Here is a 12,664-nt window from a genome sequence, read left to right as displayed (position 1 = left end):
TAGATGATTAAATAAGATAATCATTTTGCTTTTATAGTTTAAAATATTTAGAATTGGAGAAATAATGTGAGATCAAGTACTGAATTATGAGAACAAATTCACTTATTTAGTCAGCTGTGAAAAGTATAAAGCTAATTGGTAGGCAAAATCCTAATGTACCAGCATTCACTTAAAGTGTCTGAAAATCACCAGTGGAATAAAAGTTAACAAGATACTTTATAATATGATGTAAATTTGTGAAAATGGTTAATTTTAACATATAGAATTGTTAAATTTAACGTTAATGCCCTCATAAAAATGACTGTCACATCAGATGACTTTTCAAAAGAAAGTCCCTTAATAGGTGTGGTGTATATACACTCATACATGGGCAGGTGATATTTATTTGATCTCTATTGGAATGTTTTTCTGTCTTTTTTTTAATAGAGGTACTGGTCATGGTTCATTTTTGGATCTAGAAATTGGGTAAGCTACATTCCTATCACCCCAAATTATAGTAAATGAATGGAAGAATAATTGCAAATCAACAGCTATTCAAATATGATTGGGTATATGCCAATGCTAACAAAAGGATTGCAACCACAAGTCCATCTCATTACACTCAGGGGTGAATGCTTTTGGAACATGTCCAGTTCACTTGCTGAAATGTGAGTTTTCAACAACTGAAAATGATATTCATTTTATATCAGATAGACTCTGTTTCACTGAATTGAGGCTGGTCTGTTAGAATCTCATTCAGTGGAGAAAAATGGATTGGTTATAGAAAAGTGGTTTGTGATCTGAAACATAATGATGTGAAAACAAAAATGAGGGTAAAGAAGTATATAGAGTGTATGTGTATAAAATGTCATCTTATCAGATGGACAATATAATGTTATCTAGCATATCTATCTGATTTTACTGGCAGGTAGATAAACCCAGAAGTTCATGTTGTATTCATTTTGTTTCTTCAGTTATATATATATATATATATATATATATATATATATATATATATATATATATATATATATATATATATTACTAGGTACTATGTAACTCTATAGGTAATAGGGAAATCATGACAGGAGAGTTGGAGACAGATATTAAAAGAAATATTAGAAGAATGCTTATTAGATTAATTGTATGCTTTTGTAGCTTTTTGGCAAAGAGAATTGAAAAACTAATATGAACACTGGAAAGTTCCTTAACTAGGAACATATTAGATGAGAATGTTTTACCTTTTCGACATTTCCCTTTAATATCATTAATATTGCTAAATATGAATACTAAAACAACCTCTTTCCAGAAATCTAATTGTCCAGTGGAAAACATTCTTGTCATACTAAAGTGCTACATACTGGACACATTATACTGCTCCACCCTCCTCATAGCTCTTTTACTAACTGTAAAGAGAAGAGGAACTCAAACTAGAACAATTAAATTTAGAGCAAATAGCAGAAGAATTGAAAAGAAATGGAAATTAAATTTGAAGAAGTCAGATCACAGAGAGTTATTGTATTTTCCACTTTTCAAATTCCCATTCAAATTCAAATAAATATTGAATTGGTATGGGTATTTCTTCACAGAGGAAAGAACTAGGCAAATATTTCTTCAGTCTGTTACGGACCTAAAAATTTTGTTTGTTCATTTCACCCTGTACCTGAAAGGAGGGGACTATTTGTAATATGGTTTACTATTCAATGAAGATTAAGATTTTCTGCCAGGTGGTAAGTTAGATATTCAAGAAAGCATATTACCTATTTTATGCTGCCATAATATAGTCATAGATTTGTGAAAGGTCAACATAGCAAAGGATTTTAGTGATTACTTAAATTATAGACTAGTAAACTTGACTTTTCTTTTTGTCACAATTCTAGCAATTAGTACTAATGACATTTTGACATAATGGAAAGACAGCTGACCTCAAAACCTCCTGGATTTAGGTCCAAGTTTAATTCCTGACGCACTACTCTGAAAAATATGTTAATATTCAAAGGTAATTTGACAGACTCTAAGGAAATTCTCTACTATCATAAATTGAAAACTGGGTACTATTTAGCACTGGTAAAGGAAGTTTCCTCACCAAGAGTTCCCTATACCAATGAAATCACAGGTCAAAATATCCCCTTCTTTCCACAAAGAAAAAATAATTCTACTTGATTTTTTGGTCAGTGATGAAAATTCCTTCAAAGATGTAGTAACAGAAACAATTTTGCTTGACTATCCTCTAATTATTAATATCAAAGTGAAACATAATACAATGCATCTTACTTTCCAAATGTATTTGATACCATCATGAAAGTCTGAATTAAAAAAGAAATTTCCTTTAAGTGGACAGTTTCTCCAGATGTTTCTGGTTGCAGATCATATTTTGCTGATTTCTCCATTTCCTGGAGAACTGTAGACTCTTCTAAATGAAATCAATGATCTTTTAAAAGTAAGTTCTAGCTAACTATCCACAGGGGAAAAATCAAGTGGATAAATGATTCTCAGTTTCCAGACTATGATATGAAATTAAAACAAAACACAGGAGCTACTACAAATCTATATAATCTCTCTCTCTCTCTCTCTCTCTCTCTCTCTCTATATATATATATATATATATATATATATATAATTTATACCCCTTTCATATCTATCTATCTGTCTGTTCATCTATCGTTTATCCATCTATCCATTTTTCTATCTTTTTTAATGTGACTAATCTTGCCCTTGTATGAAATATAGTCTGCCTATGGACCTATATAATAGGGTTATTTATCAAAGTAAGATCTCCTAGAGCTTGTGTTTCTTTGACCTAGCTTTGAGATTTCAGGATCACCTCTAAAAAATGAAACATCAAGGAAAATTTAGCCAAGTAGAAAACCAAAAAGAAATGGGCAATGTAATGTCATGGGATTAAATATAGCTCAATAGGTTCTGAAATTACATTACTTTATGTAGTCAAACTCAAAGAACAGTCAATGGTACAATATTAACCTGGTAGTTTGCCTTTAGTGGTGTACTCCAGAGATATGTGCTCAGTTTGAACCTGTTCTACTTCGCATTGTTACCAATGTTTTGAAGATAATATTCTTTGAATTTTAAGGTAATCCTAGTTAACTAGTTAATTGATGGGAAGACAGATTTAAGATTTTAAAATATCTTGTTAGAATATTTAGCTGAGGGGGCAGCTCAGTGGATTGAGAGCCAGGCCTAGAGACGGGAGGCCCTAGGTTAAAATCTGGCCTCAGACACTTCCTAGCTGTGTGACCCTGGGCAAGTCACTTGACCCCCATTGCCTAGCCCTTACCACTCTTCTGACTTGGAGCCAATACACAGTATTGACTCTAAGATGGAAGGTAAGGGTTTAAAAAAAAAGAATATTTAGCTAAAATAAATGTAAAGTATTTCACTTGAGTAACTGAAAGATCACTAATCATCAAGAAACATCTTTTTAAACAAATTCCATGTGCATATATAGAATTTGAACTTGAGACCCCTGACTCCAAATGGTCAATCCTTTATATCATCCTACCTTTAAACTCCAACTCAAACAAAGAGAAATAGAATACTTAGCTAACCTTACTGAGTCAAAGTCATATTTTCTCCATAAATTACATCCTGGGTAACTAAAATCACTTGCAGAGGCGATTGTCTAAGATCAGATATCTTAAGGATAAGGGGAAATGGGAGAAGTTTCATTAACATAGAAGAGGCCAAATGTCCCAACTTGAAAAAAAAAGGAATGAAAGTGAACATATTAATACTGAATTGGGAACAAAGGAGGGAATTTATACTTTAAGAGACGGAAAATCTTCCTAACACTTTGAACTGCTACCAAATTGAATAGACTTATACATTTCTCATCAAAAGGAATTTTCAAGTAGAGTTTATAGGGGGAACTGTTGAGGGAACATTATAGACATTCATCTTTCTAAATGCCATTTAAAAACCCTTCTATAGCACGTCAAATTCTAAGTGTCTGTATAAATACAGTATTTCCACTGTCATCAGGGCTGAGAGTAGGTCACAACAGAATTGGAAATAAATTTATTCCATTTTTTACTTCCTTATTGTCCACTTTGTAATTTAATCATTATTTTTGGGTTCATTTAATTTAGTTAGATCTCTTGCTACACTTTCTGCTGCCTCACTTTGCCTTATGTTTTTTTAATTTCTCTTTTGTGAGATGATACTGATAACTTTCTGCTTTCATCCTTTTTTATATTAAAAAAAAACAATTAATATTCAAGGCTGTGTGGTTTAATGGAAAGAGTGCTAGCTATGTTTGGCATCAATGGACCTAGGATGAAATTACTACCCATTTAACCTTGGCTCAGCCATTTGGTCTCTATAAGTCTCAGTTTCCTAATCTGTAAATAAAAAGTTTGGACTGGATAATCTCCAAAGTTCTTCCTAAATCTAATTCTATGATTCTATGATTCTACTTTAAATTGATGATTCCTTTAGCTTCCATGTCTCTTCAATGCACTGGCAAATCAAATGATTGTTTTTTAAAGGGATTTTGACGTTCTTTTTAATTTCTTCCTTAGTGTGTGTGTGTGTGTGTGTGTGTGTGTGTGTGTGTTTTGTATTGGTTAGCCTTCTTTCAAAAACTGTCAGTACTTACTAAAAATATAGTAAAAGAATAAACGACATTTCAAGTTCTAATGAATAAGTACAAAATGAATGACAGGGTTCATAAGTAGTACATTATTGTCATAGTGGAAAAGATCACCTGGGCAGCAATAAGGGAAAAAGTTTCCTTTACAGAGCAGAGAGACTTGAATTTGGTCCTTCAATTTAGAACTAAAGGGAAGAGAAGAGAGCAAATCACATTCTAGTTTGGGGAATCCTGAACTAGTTGTGTACCCTAACAATTAAGAGAGCTCTCCTTCATTTCATATTTGATTTTTAAATATGTGTAATTTAGATGAATTTCTTTGAAGGGAATATAAATATTAAATTCAGAAAATCTGCATCATCTTATTTTGCCTAGTGAAATAAAAAATTCAACCTTCCTTATATAAGATATTATTACATTTTATTATTTGCCAAATAAATCTGTATATCCTCATCATTAGACTAAATGCATACTAATGTTATTCTCTCTTTTAAAGACATTAAGCTGTGAAGCATGAATTTAGATTCCATTCACAAGTTAATTGAAGAAACACAAATTTTCAAGCTCCAGCAATCTCCCCTGAGATCACCTTGTGAACCAGCAGTACCTGCCTTATCACTTCATGAACCCTGTAATTCTTATTTTCCACCCCAAGGCCTACATTCACATGGTGCCCAGAACTTCTATGCTCACTCCTATAGGGGCAATGACTGGGATATCTGTGAAGAGCTCCGAGTTCGAGAACTTGAAGAAGTCAAAGCCAGAGCTGCCCAGATGGAAAAAACCATGCGCTGGTGGTCAGACTGCACTGCCAATTGGAGAGAGAAATGGAGTAAAGTCCGAATAGAAAGGAATAAAGCCAGAGAAGAAGGAAGGCAGCTCAGAATAAGGTTAGAGATGACAATGAAAGAATTAAGTGCCCTCAAAAAGAAACAAAGTTCACAAAATGAAAAGGAGACATTGGATACTAAAAACATCTGGAAGGAGAAACCTAGTCTTCTTGAAGTTTCCTGTTCACAGGATGCGCAATTTCCAATGGCTTCTCAGGAATATGATCCTAATAAGGTCAATTTGGGGAAAACATACGTTTCTATTAAAGAAAATATAAACAAGAAGGTAAGGAGCAAATGTCCTTGGATAATCTCATTTTCCAATGATATTTTTCAATTTTTTTCTTTTTAAAATGTTTAAACTTCATTTAGTTTTTGTTGTGTTAAAAAAGCTACATAGACATTTTCAATTAGGCTAATAAAAATACCATAAAGGAATGGCCCATGAAACAAAAAAGTACAAAAATACTTTTTAGTCCTATATTGCCCCCTTCCATTTCCCTGGAGTGGCATTTGGTCAAGGAAAACTGTACAAACAGTGTTCAGAATAGCCTTTGGAAGAAGGCCAGAAGTAACTGAAGTTTGCTTCATTAAGTCATCACGGTATGTTACTTTCTTCAATTTCTGTTTGATCCTCTATCTAAAAAGGCATTTTGTCATGTAAAAAAATTACAATTACAGCCCTAAACTTTAAGTTTTACCCATGGGACTTTAGGAAAATTAAAGATGATAGGTATAACATGGAAAGTATGTGTGTGTATCTGTGTATGAATCTAATGTCATTAGGATCAGAATTACTTCTGTTTGTAATCAAATTTTTAGTTCTACATTACTTTATAATACTCTACAACAACTCTATAGTTCTACAACACTCTAGTTCATAAAGTGTGGGATTCTTTAAAGTGCTGAAAATGTGCTCTAATTCATTACATCCTAGAGTGACACTGATGAGTGGGAATGCTCAGAGAAGAGTAAAATGATGGGGGGAGGGTTAAATTGTGGGATATGATGATTAGTTGGAAATGGAAATGTTTAGCTTAGAAAAGAGAATACTCTAGAGTGGGGACAATGATAGTAGTTTTAAAGTGTTTGACAAACTAGACTTTTTTCTTTTTTTTTTTTGCCCAAGAATATAAAAGTAGGAGAAATGGGTAGAAGTTATACGGAGGCATATTAAGCTTGAAGTAAGAGGAAAAGGATATAAATAATTGCCACTGTACAAAAATAAAATGAACTGTTTCCAGAGGTGTAGAATATGAGATCTCACTGGGGGTCTTATAGCAAAGACATTCTTTTCTCAAATATGGGTTATAGTAGACTGCAACTTACGGTCTTTTAAATTATGGAATTCTGTATTTCCTTGTGACAATGAGATTCCACTAATGATGAGATATTTAATAGATAATGATGAAATAAACGAGTGGAGGAAAGGGTACATTGATATAATTAATTATGAGATCTTAATTAACTTAACATTTACTAATTTGTTAATAGGATACATAAGAAATCATATGTAGGAATGTGGCAGAGGAGAGGGGTATTGACTCAAATCACTTACAATATAAATAAAATATATTTAAGTATAAATAAATTCAGGATGTATCTAAGACTGAAATTTCTTCAGGAGTTAGAGGAAATGAATCATCATCAAATGTAAAAAAAGCCTCAAGCAGCTGTTCTGATTTAGAGTAACCTCTTCTGCCAGCTCTGAACAAAATGAAAAGAGCCATGCCTGGTTTGTCTCTGCTTACTATTTGCTTGGTGCATTACACACATCCCATTTGTTATTTGACAACTATTGCACAGAGTGGAAAGCACATATTTTTTCTAATGAAGAAAAGAGAGAATAAAATTAAGTGTTACTGCCTGTACATTCTACTTTTAAAATGAGATCTAGTATATTGATTTATTCTGATCTTGTGATGTATATAAAATGATGAATGCAGTTACTAACAGATTCCCTTTTCTCAGTGCAAATTCACAACAAGTGTTCATTTAAATGTTACATATAAAACTGGTATAACTAGCTTTGGTTGCCATTACAACATAAGATGAATAAGTTACACTAATTATGGTTCTCCCCTGGACAGACAGAGATGGGGACTTTAATATGTTCATGTTTCCTCAAATACCCAGACCTCCTAATTCATCAGCCTCCTCAACTCCCATGACCCTCACTTCTCCTTAATGATATATAAGAATGGTTATACCCAGATGTCACCATTACCCACAGGTATTTACTTCCCTAATCAAGAACTTTGAAATTTCTCTATCTATTTCTACCTGTTCCTTCAAAACCTTCCTCCTTATTTTAATCACAAATCTCTCCACTTTTCAATGTTTTCTTAGGCTATTACTCCTATTCTTGCTCATCTTTCCTCCCTTACAAATCTGACTTATAGATATCCTCACTTCCTCTAGATTGCAGACAACAGGTCAAAAGTGCTAAACACATGGTCTGGACATGAGGCTAAATCAGATTAAAATGTCATTGGGAATATTTTTTAAAAATAAGTAAAAATTCAATAGAAGATGGATAATATATATATGTATATATATATATATATAATTATGTTCCCACATGAATCCTTATGTATAGTTTAGTGGCTCTCATTTCGACTTGAGGTTAATACCAGTGGTATGTCGCCAAAGAATTGCCAATTTCCATTGGTGAAGTGATTTATCATACTTGGAGTTGCCTTCAGCTATGGAGAAGTATAAACACAAGACCCAACAAAACAAAACAAAAACTTTGTATATTGAGAAGATAATAACATTATTTTGAATATTCTAAATAAGGAAAATGTTCCTCAATTACTTTCCTACATTTCTCTTGAGACAAGTGTAAAATTAGGCATTAAATCACTGAGTACATTTGTTTTGCTTTGGATTAATATGTGCTTTTATATTTTTCTCTAGGAAATAGAAATGGTTGCCAACACAGTAAAATTCAACCAGGATTTGGATTTACAGTGCCCTGACTTCTTCATAAAAGGTATTTCTGGCACCTGTGTGACAAAGCCTACACCGAGGCTGGATAATGTAGCACAATCTTTGGGGAAGGAATTAACCCAGATTTCAACCCTGAAGTTTGATTTGGATGAGTCTCAGAAAACTTTATGGAAGGAAAGAGAGTAAGTACAAATCACAGTGTCTTTCAACTAATCATAGCTTTAAACCACTAAAAAAAAGTTATAGATACATGTTATAAGAAAATATGTGTTCACCATCATCTTTGTAATCAGTGGAAAGAATGTCTTGGAGTCAAAATTACTGGCTCTGATCCATGAGTAAGTCACTTTGCTTCTCTGAGGTTCAATTTCCAATTTGTAAAATGGGAATAATACTACCTATTATAAAATTTTTGTGAAGATGAAATAATATAATGCATGTAAAGTTCTTTAAAATAGTATATGTGTCAGTAATTATAATTATAATATTCCATGATTTGTCAAATATATAATCATTGAGTATTTTATTTTGGAAAAACATCATTAGTAAATCAGTTTTTATGGGTGCTTTGTCAGATTTTCCTCAAGCATCTGCTTTTCTGGAGGGGAGGAGAGGTAATTTTGAGATGTTTGCTTTAATTTCATAAACAATTTTAAATATTTTATTTTATATGAAAAAGAATTATTTACATTCAGTTCCAAATTCTCTCCCTCCCTTGCTCTTTTCTTCTCCTCCCCACTCCCTGAGATTGTGAGCAATCTGAATAGACTTTCCATATAAAGCACTTAATCTTCAAATCTGACTGGTGCCTTTTGTAATTCTCCCAGTGTTCCTAGAAATTAAGTTGGTAAATTCAAAGAATGATTAAATGTGATTTTAGGGGAACCACAACTCTGTTCCTAAGGAGAAACTAAATGCTAATGAAATGACTTTTTAAAAAAAAACTACATCTGTGATTTTAAACAAATAAGGAACTCCTGGTGATGAAGTTCCCATGTCAATTCATTTTGGTATGTTCATTGTAAATCATAGTCTTAGAAGATTACCTATGCATTGAGAATTGGAATGATTTGTCCAAGAGCCCACAGTCATTATGCGCTAGGTCTTCCTGACTTTGAGGTGACTATGCTAGGCTTTTCACTAAAAAACATACCATGACTGAAGTAACCCTAAATATTAGTGACTAAAATTTATGTAGCACTTTAAAGTTTGAAAAGTACTTAACTTATAAGATCTCATTTGACCCATCCTCATAGCAACTGTTATTAGCTCCATTTCACAGATAAGGAAATTGAGACAGATAAAATGATTCACTTATCTTCATATAGGCAATAATTGTGTGTCTGTAGCAAGATTTAAGCTCAATTTTTCTTATTAATCACACTTAGTTGTCTCTACATCAAAATGGAATTTAGTAGGAATATTTCTCTCTCTCTTTCTCTTTCTATCTGTCTCTCTCCATATATAGATATATACATATATACATATATACACATATGTAGTACATATATACATATGCATATATACACACACACATATATATATAATGTTAGTTGATTTGATACACTCCAGGGTTAGTACTAACAAATCATTAATATGATTTAACTCGGAAAAAATCTGACCAAAATTAATTAATTTTGGTATCTATTTGAAAATTGAAAGTATTTTGCCCTAAAAGTCTTTTGATGTTCCTGTCTCTCAGGTTATGAATTAATTCAACTATTAGTTCTATATTTGGAAAATTACAAAGTAGAGGACTACTCAATGCTAGAACCAAATTAATATACTAGCAAAAAGTGGTTTTCAATTTGTCTTGGCCTAGATAGACTGGATTAACAAGTGCTTACATGCAACTTTATAAATAGCTTTTAAAAAAGCAATAATTTTCCTGTTCTCTACAAACCAGATTCTTTTTTTTTTTGTTATTGGTCCTGACCAAATATATTTTTCAGTTTCTTTCCCTAATCTATAAACCAAAACACATTTAAAAGAACCTATTATGTTCCTTCCAGGCTGTGTTCTGGGGATTGCTGATGGATAAAATGACAAAATCAAAATAATTTGTGTTCATTCATTTATTTCTAGAATCCACCCCAACATGCAAGCCCATGTATCATTTATCTTTTATTTTTAATAATTAATTTTTACTTTTCAATACAATCTTTAATAATACTTTTATGACATTTTATGATCCATAATCTCTCCCTCCTTTCTATACTTTTTCCCTTCCCAAAATGGAAGGTAATTTGATATAGGGTATATATGTGTTTTCATGCAATACATATTTCTATGAATCCTTGCAGTTGTTTTGGATCCTTGTATTGCTGATAAGAGTTAAGTCATTTACCATTGATCACTGTCCAGTATAACTGTTACTATGTGTGACATTCTCCTGATTCTGCTCACTGCACTTTGCATTACTTCATAGAAGTCATTCCAGGTTGTTTCTGTGATCATTTTGTTTATCATTTCTTATGGCACAATTGCATTCCATAATAATCACATACTAGAATTTGTTCAACTATTCCAAAATAGGGAATATGAATATGTGGGTTGGAAATGTTTTGATATTTGCACATTTCATGGTTTGCTCAAAGAGCATAATGCCTTCTTTGATGTGGGCATGTCATTTACCATCTTTATGATAATTGCTCTCAAACCTGTCTTTCTTGATCCAATCTTTTTCCAGACATGTCAATGTAATTTCTTAATATCTGTTTTTGATATTTTATAATCCATGGTCTCTCTTTCCCTCCCAATCCAAAGGCAAGAAATATGATACAGGTTGCACATATATTGTCATATAGTACATATTTTCACATTCATCATGTTATAAAAGAAAACACACATTGCTCACACTAGACAAAAATCAATGCAGAAAATAAAGTAAAAATGGAATATTTCAGTTTTCATTCAGATTCACTCTGTTCCTTCTGTTTTGGTGAATAACCATTTTGGTCATGAGTTGCTGAGTTAGCTTTCTTGATAGTCGTTAAGTCATTCTCAGTTGATCATCATACATTATTGTTTTTACTGTATACAACATTCTCCTGGTTCTGTTTACTTCACTTTGCATTACTTTACGTCTTTCTATTTTTGTGTTATTTTGTTTGTCATTTTTTATGACACAATATTTTTCCCTTATAAGAATACATCACAACTTTTTTAGCTATACCCCAATTATTGGACATACCTTCAGTTTCTAATTTTTTGTCACCATGAGAAGAGCTCCTATAATGATTTTTGTACAGGTAGCTTTCCCCCTCTTATCTTTAACCTCTTTGAGAAATAGACCTAGCAGTGATAGTGGTGGATCATAGAGCATGCATAGTTTGATGGCCTTTTGGGTATGGTTCCAAATTGCTACCTAGAATGGTTGTATCAGTTCATAGTTCCACCAAAAGTATATTAGTGTCCCAATTTTGCCATATTCCCTTTAACATTTATTATTTTCCATTTTTATATATTAGTTTGGTAACTATCTTTTCTTTAAGAATAGTATTAAAATTTTTGTTAACTCCTTTGCTACTAAGGCAAATTTTATCTACAGCATTCCAATTGATTTTTCACATTAGTGACCCTTTCAATAAAGGATAAACATAAATGGGTAATAAATAACTAGATCTTTTCTAGAAGTCCACAATATGTTTTAATCATCAGAGCTTCATCTTTCAGGGCTCCAGAAAAACATCCCTTCAATAATGTGTTCTAGAATTTTGCCAGTAATGAAGTCAAGCTCATTGGATTAACTTTTATAGCACTACAAAAATTTTATCTTTTTATAATTTGGATATTTCTCCTTCTAGAAGTTTTATGTATCTTTTGTAATCTCAGTGATCTTTCATAAATGAAAAAATTGCCAATTCAACAATCTCTTTTAATAGCTCTTTCATTTCCCCAAGATATAGTTCATAAGACCTTAAATCTTGAACTTGAAGGAACCTCAGAGGCTTTCTAGTCACAATTTCTCTTCCATTTACAGGTGATGACATAGCTCCAGGAAAATTAAGTGACTTGCCAAAGATTGCACAATGACAGAAGCAGGTCCTCATATTTACCACTTTACTACACTTGAAGTGATTTAACTAGATGCTATAAGCAACAATCAAGTGCACTCTTACCATTTGCTCCACTTAATTTCCTTTTTTAATTCTTTATTCTTTGACTACTTTTGTTATCCTTCCCAAAGCAAAGTTCATTCATTCTCCTTGGGAGAGAGTAAACAAAATAAATATATAATTGGAGAAATCTGCCCTTCTGACTTACCATTGTTTCACTCTTAAATCCTTTTCTT

General features: G+C 32.2%; 1 protein-coding gene across 3 annotated transcripts in view; it reads left to right on the top strand.

Moving 5' to 3' along the window:
• CCDC102B (coiled-coil domain containing 102B) overlaps positions 1 to 12,664 on the top strand; it is a 772,664-nt gene that overhangs the window by 90,117 nt on the left and 669,883 nt on the right. For all 3 annotated transcript variants that reach the window (XM_056823603.1, XM_007487776.2, XM_007487774.2), the window contains 2 exons: positions 5,085 to 5,704; positions 8,338 to 8,552. In XM_056823603.1, coding sequence (XP_056679581.1) covers positions 5,102 to 5,704; positions 8,338 to 8,552 — 818 coding nt within the window. In that variant the 5' untranslated portion in view covers positions 5,085 to 5,101. The remainder of the gene's footprint in view (positions 1 to 5,084; positions 5,705 to 8,337; positions 8,553 to 12,664) is intronic.

This window comes from Monodelphis domestica, chromosome 3 (genome assembly GCF_027887165.1).
Source record: "Monodelphis domestica isolate mMonDom1 chromosome 3, mMonDom1.pri, whole genome shotgun sequence".
In the NCBI taxonomy this organism is placed as follows: Eukaryota; Metazoa; Chordata; class Mammalia; order Didelphimorphia; family Didelphidae; genus Monodelphis; species Monodelphis domestica.
Note: the sequence above shows the minus strand (reverse complement) of the source record. Positions and strands in the feature narration are given on the sequence as shown.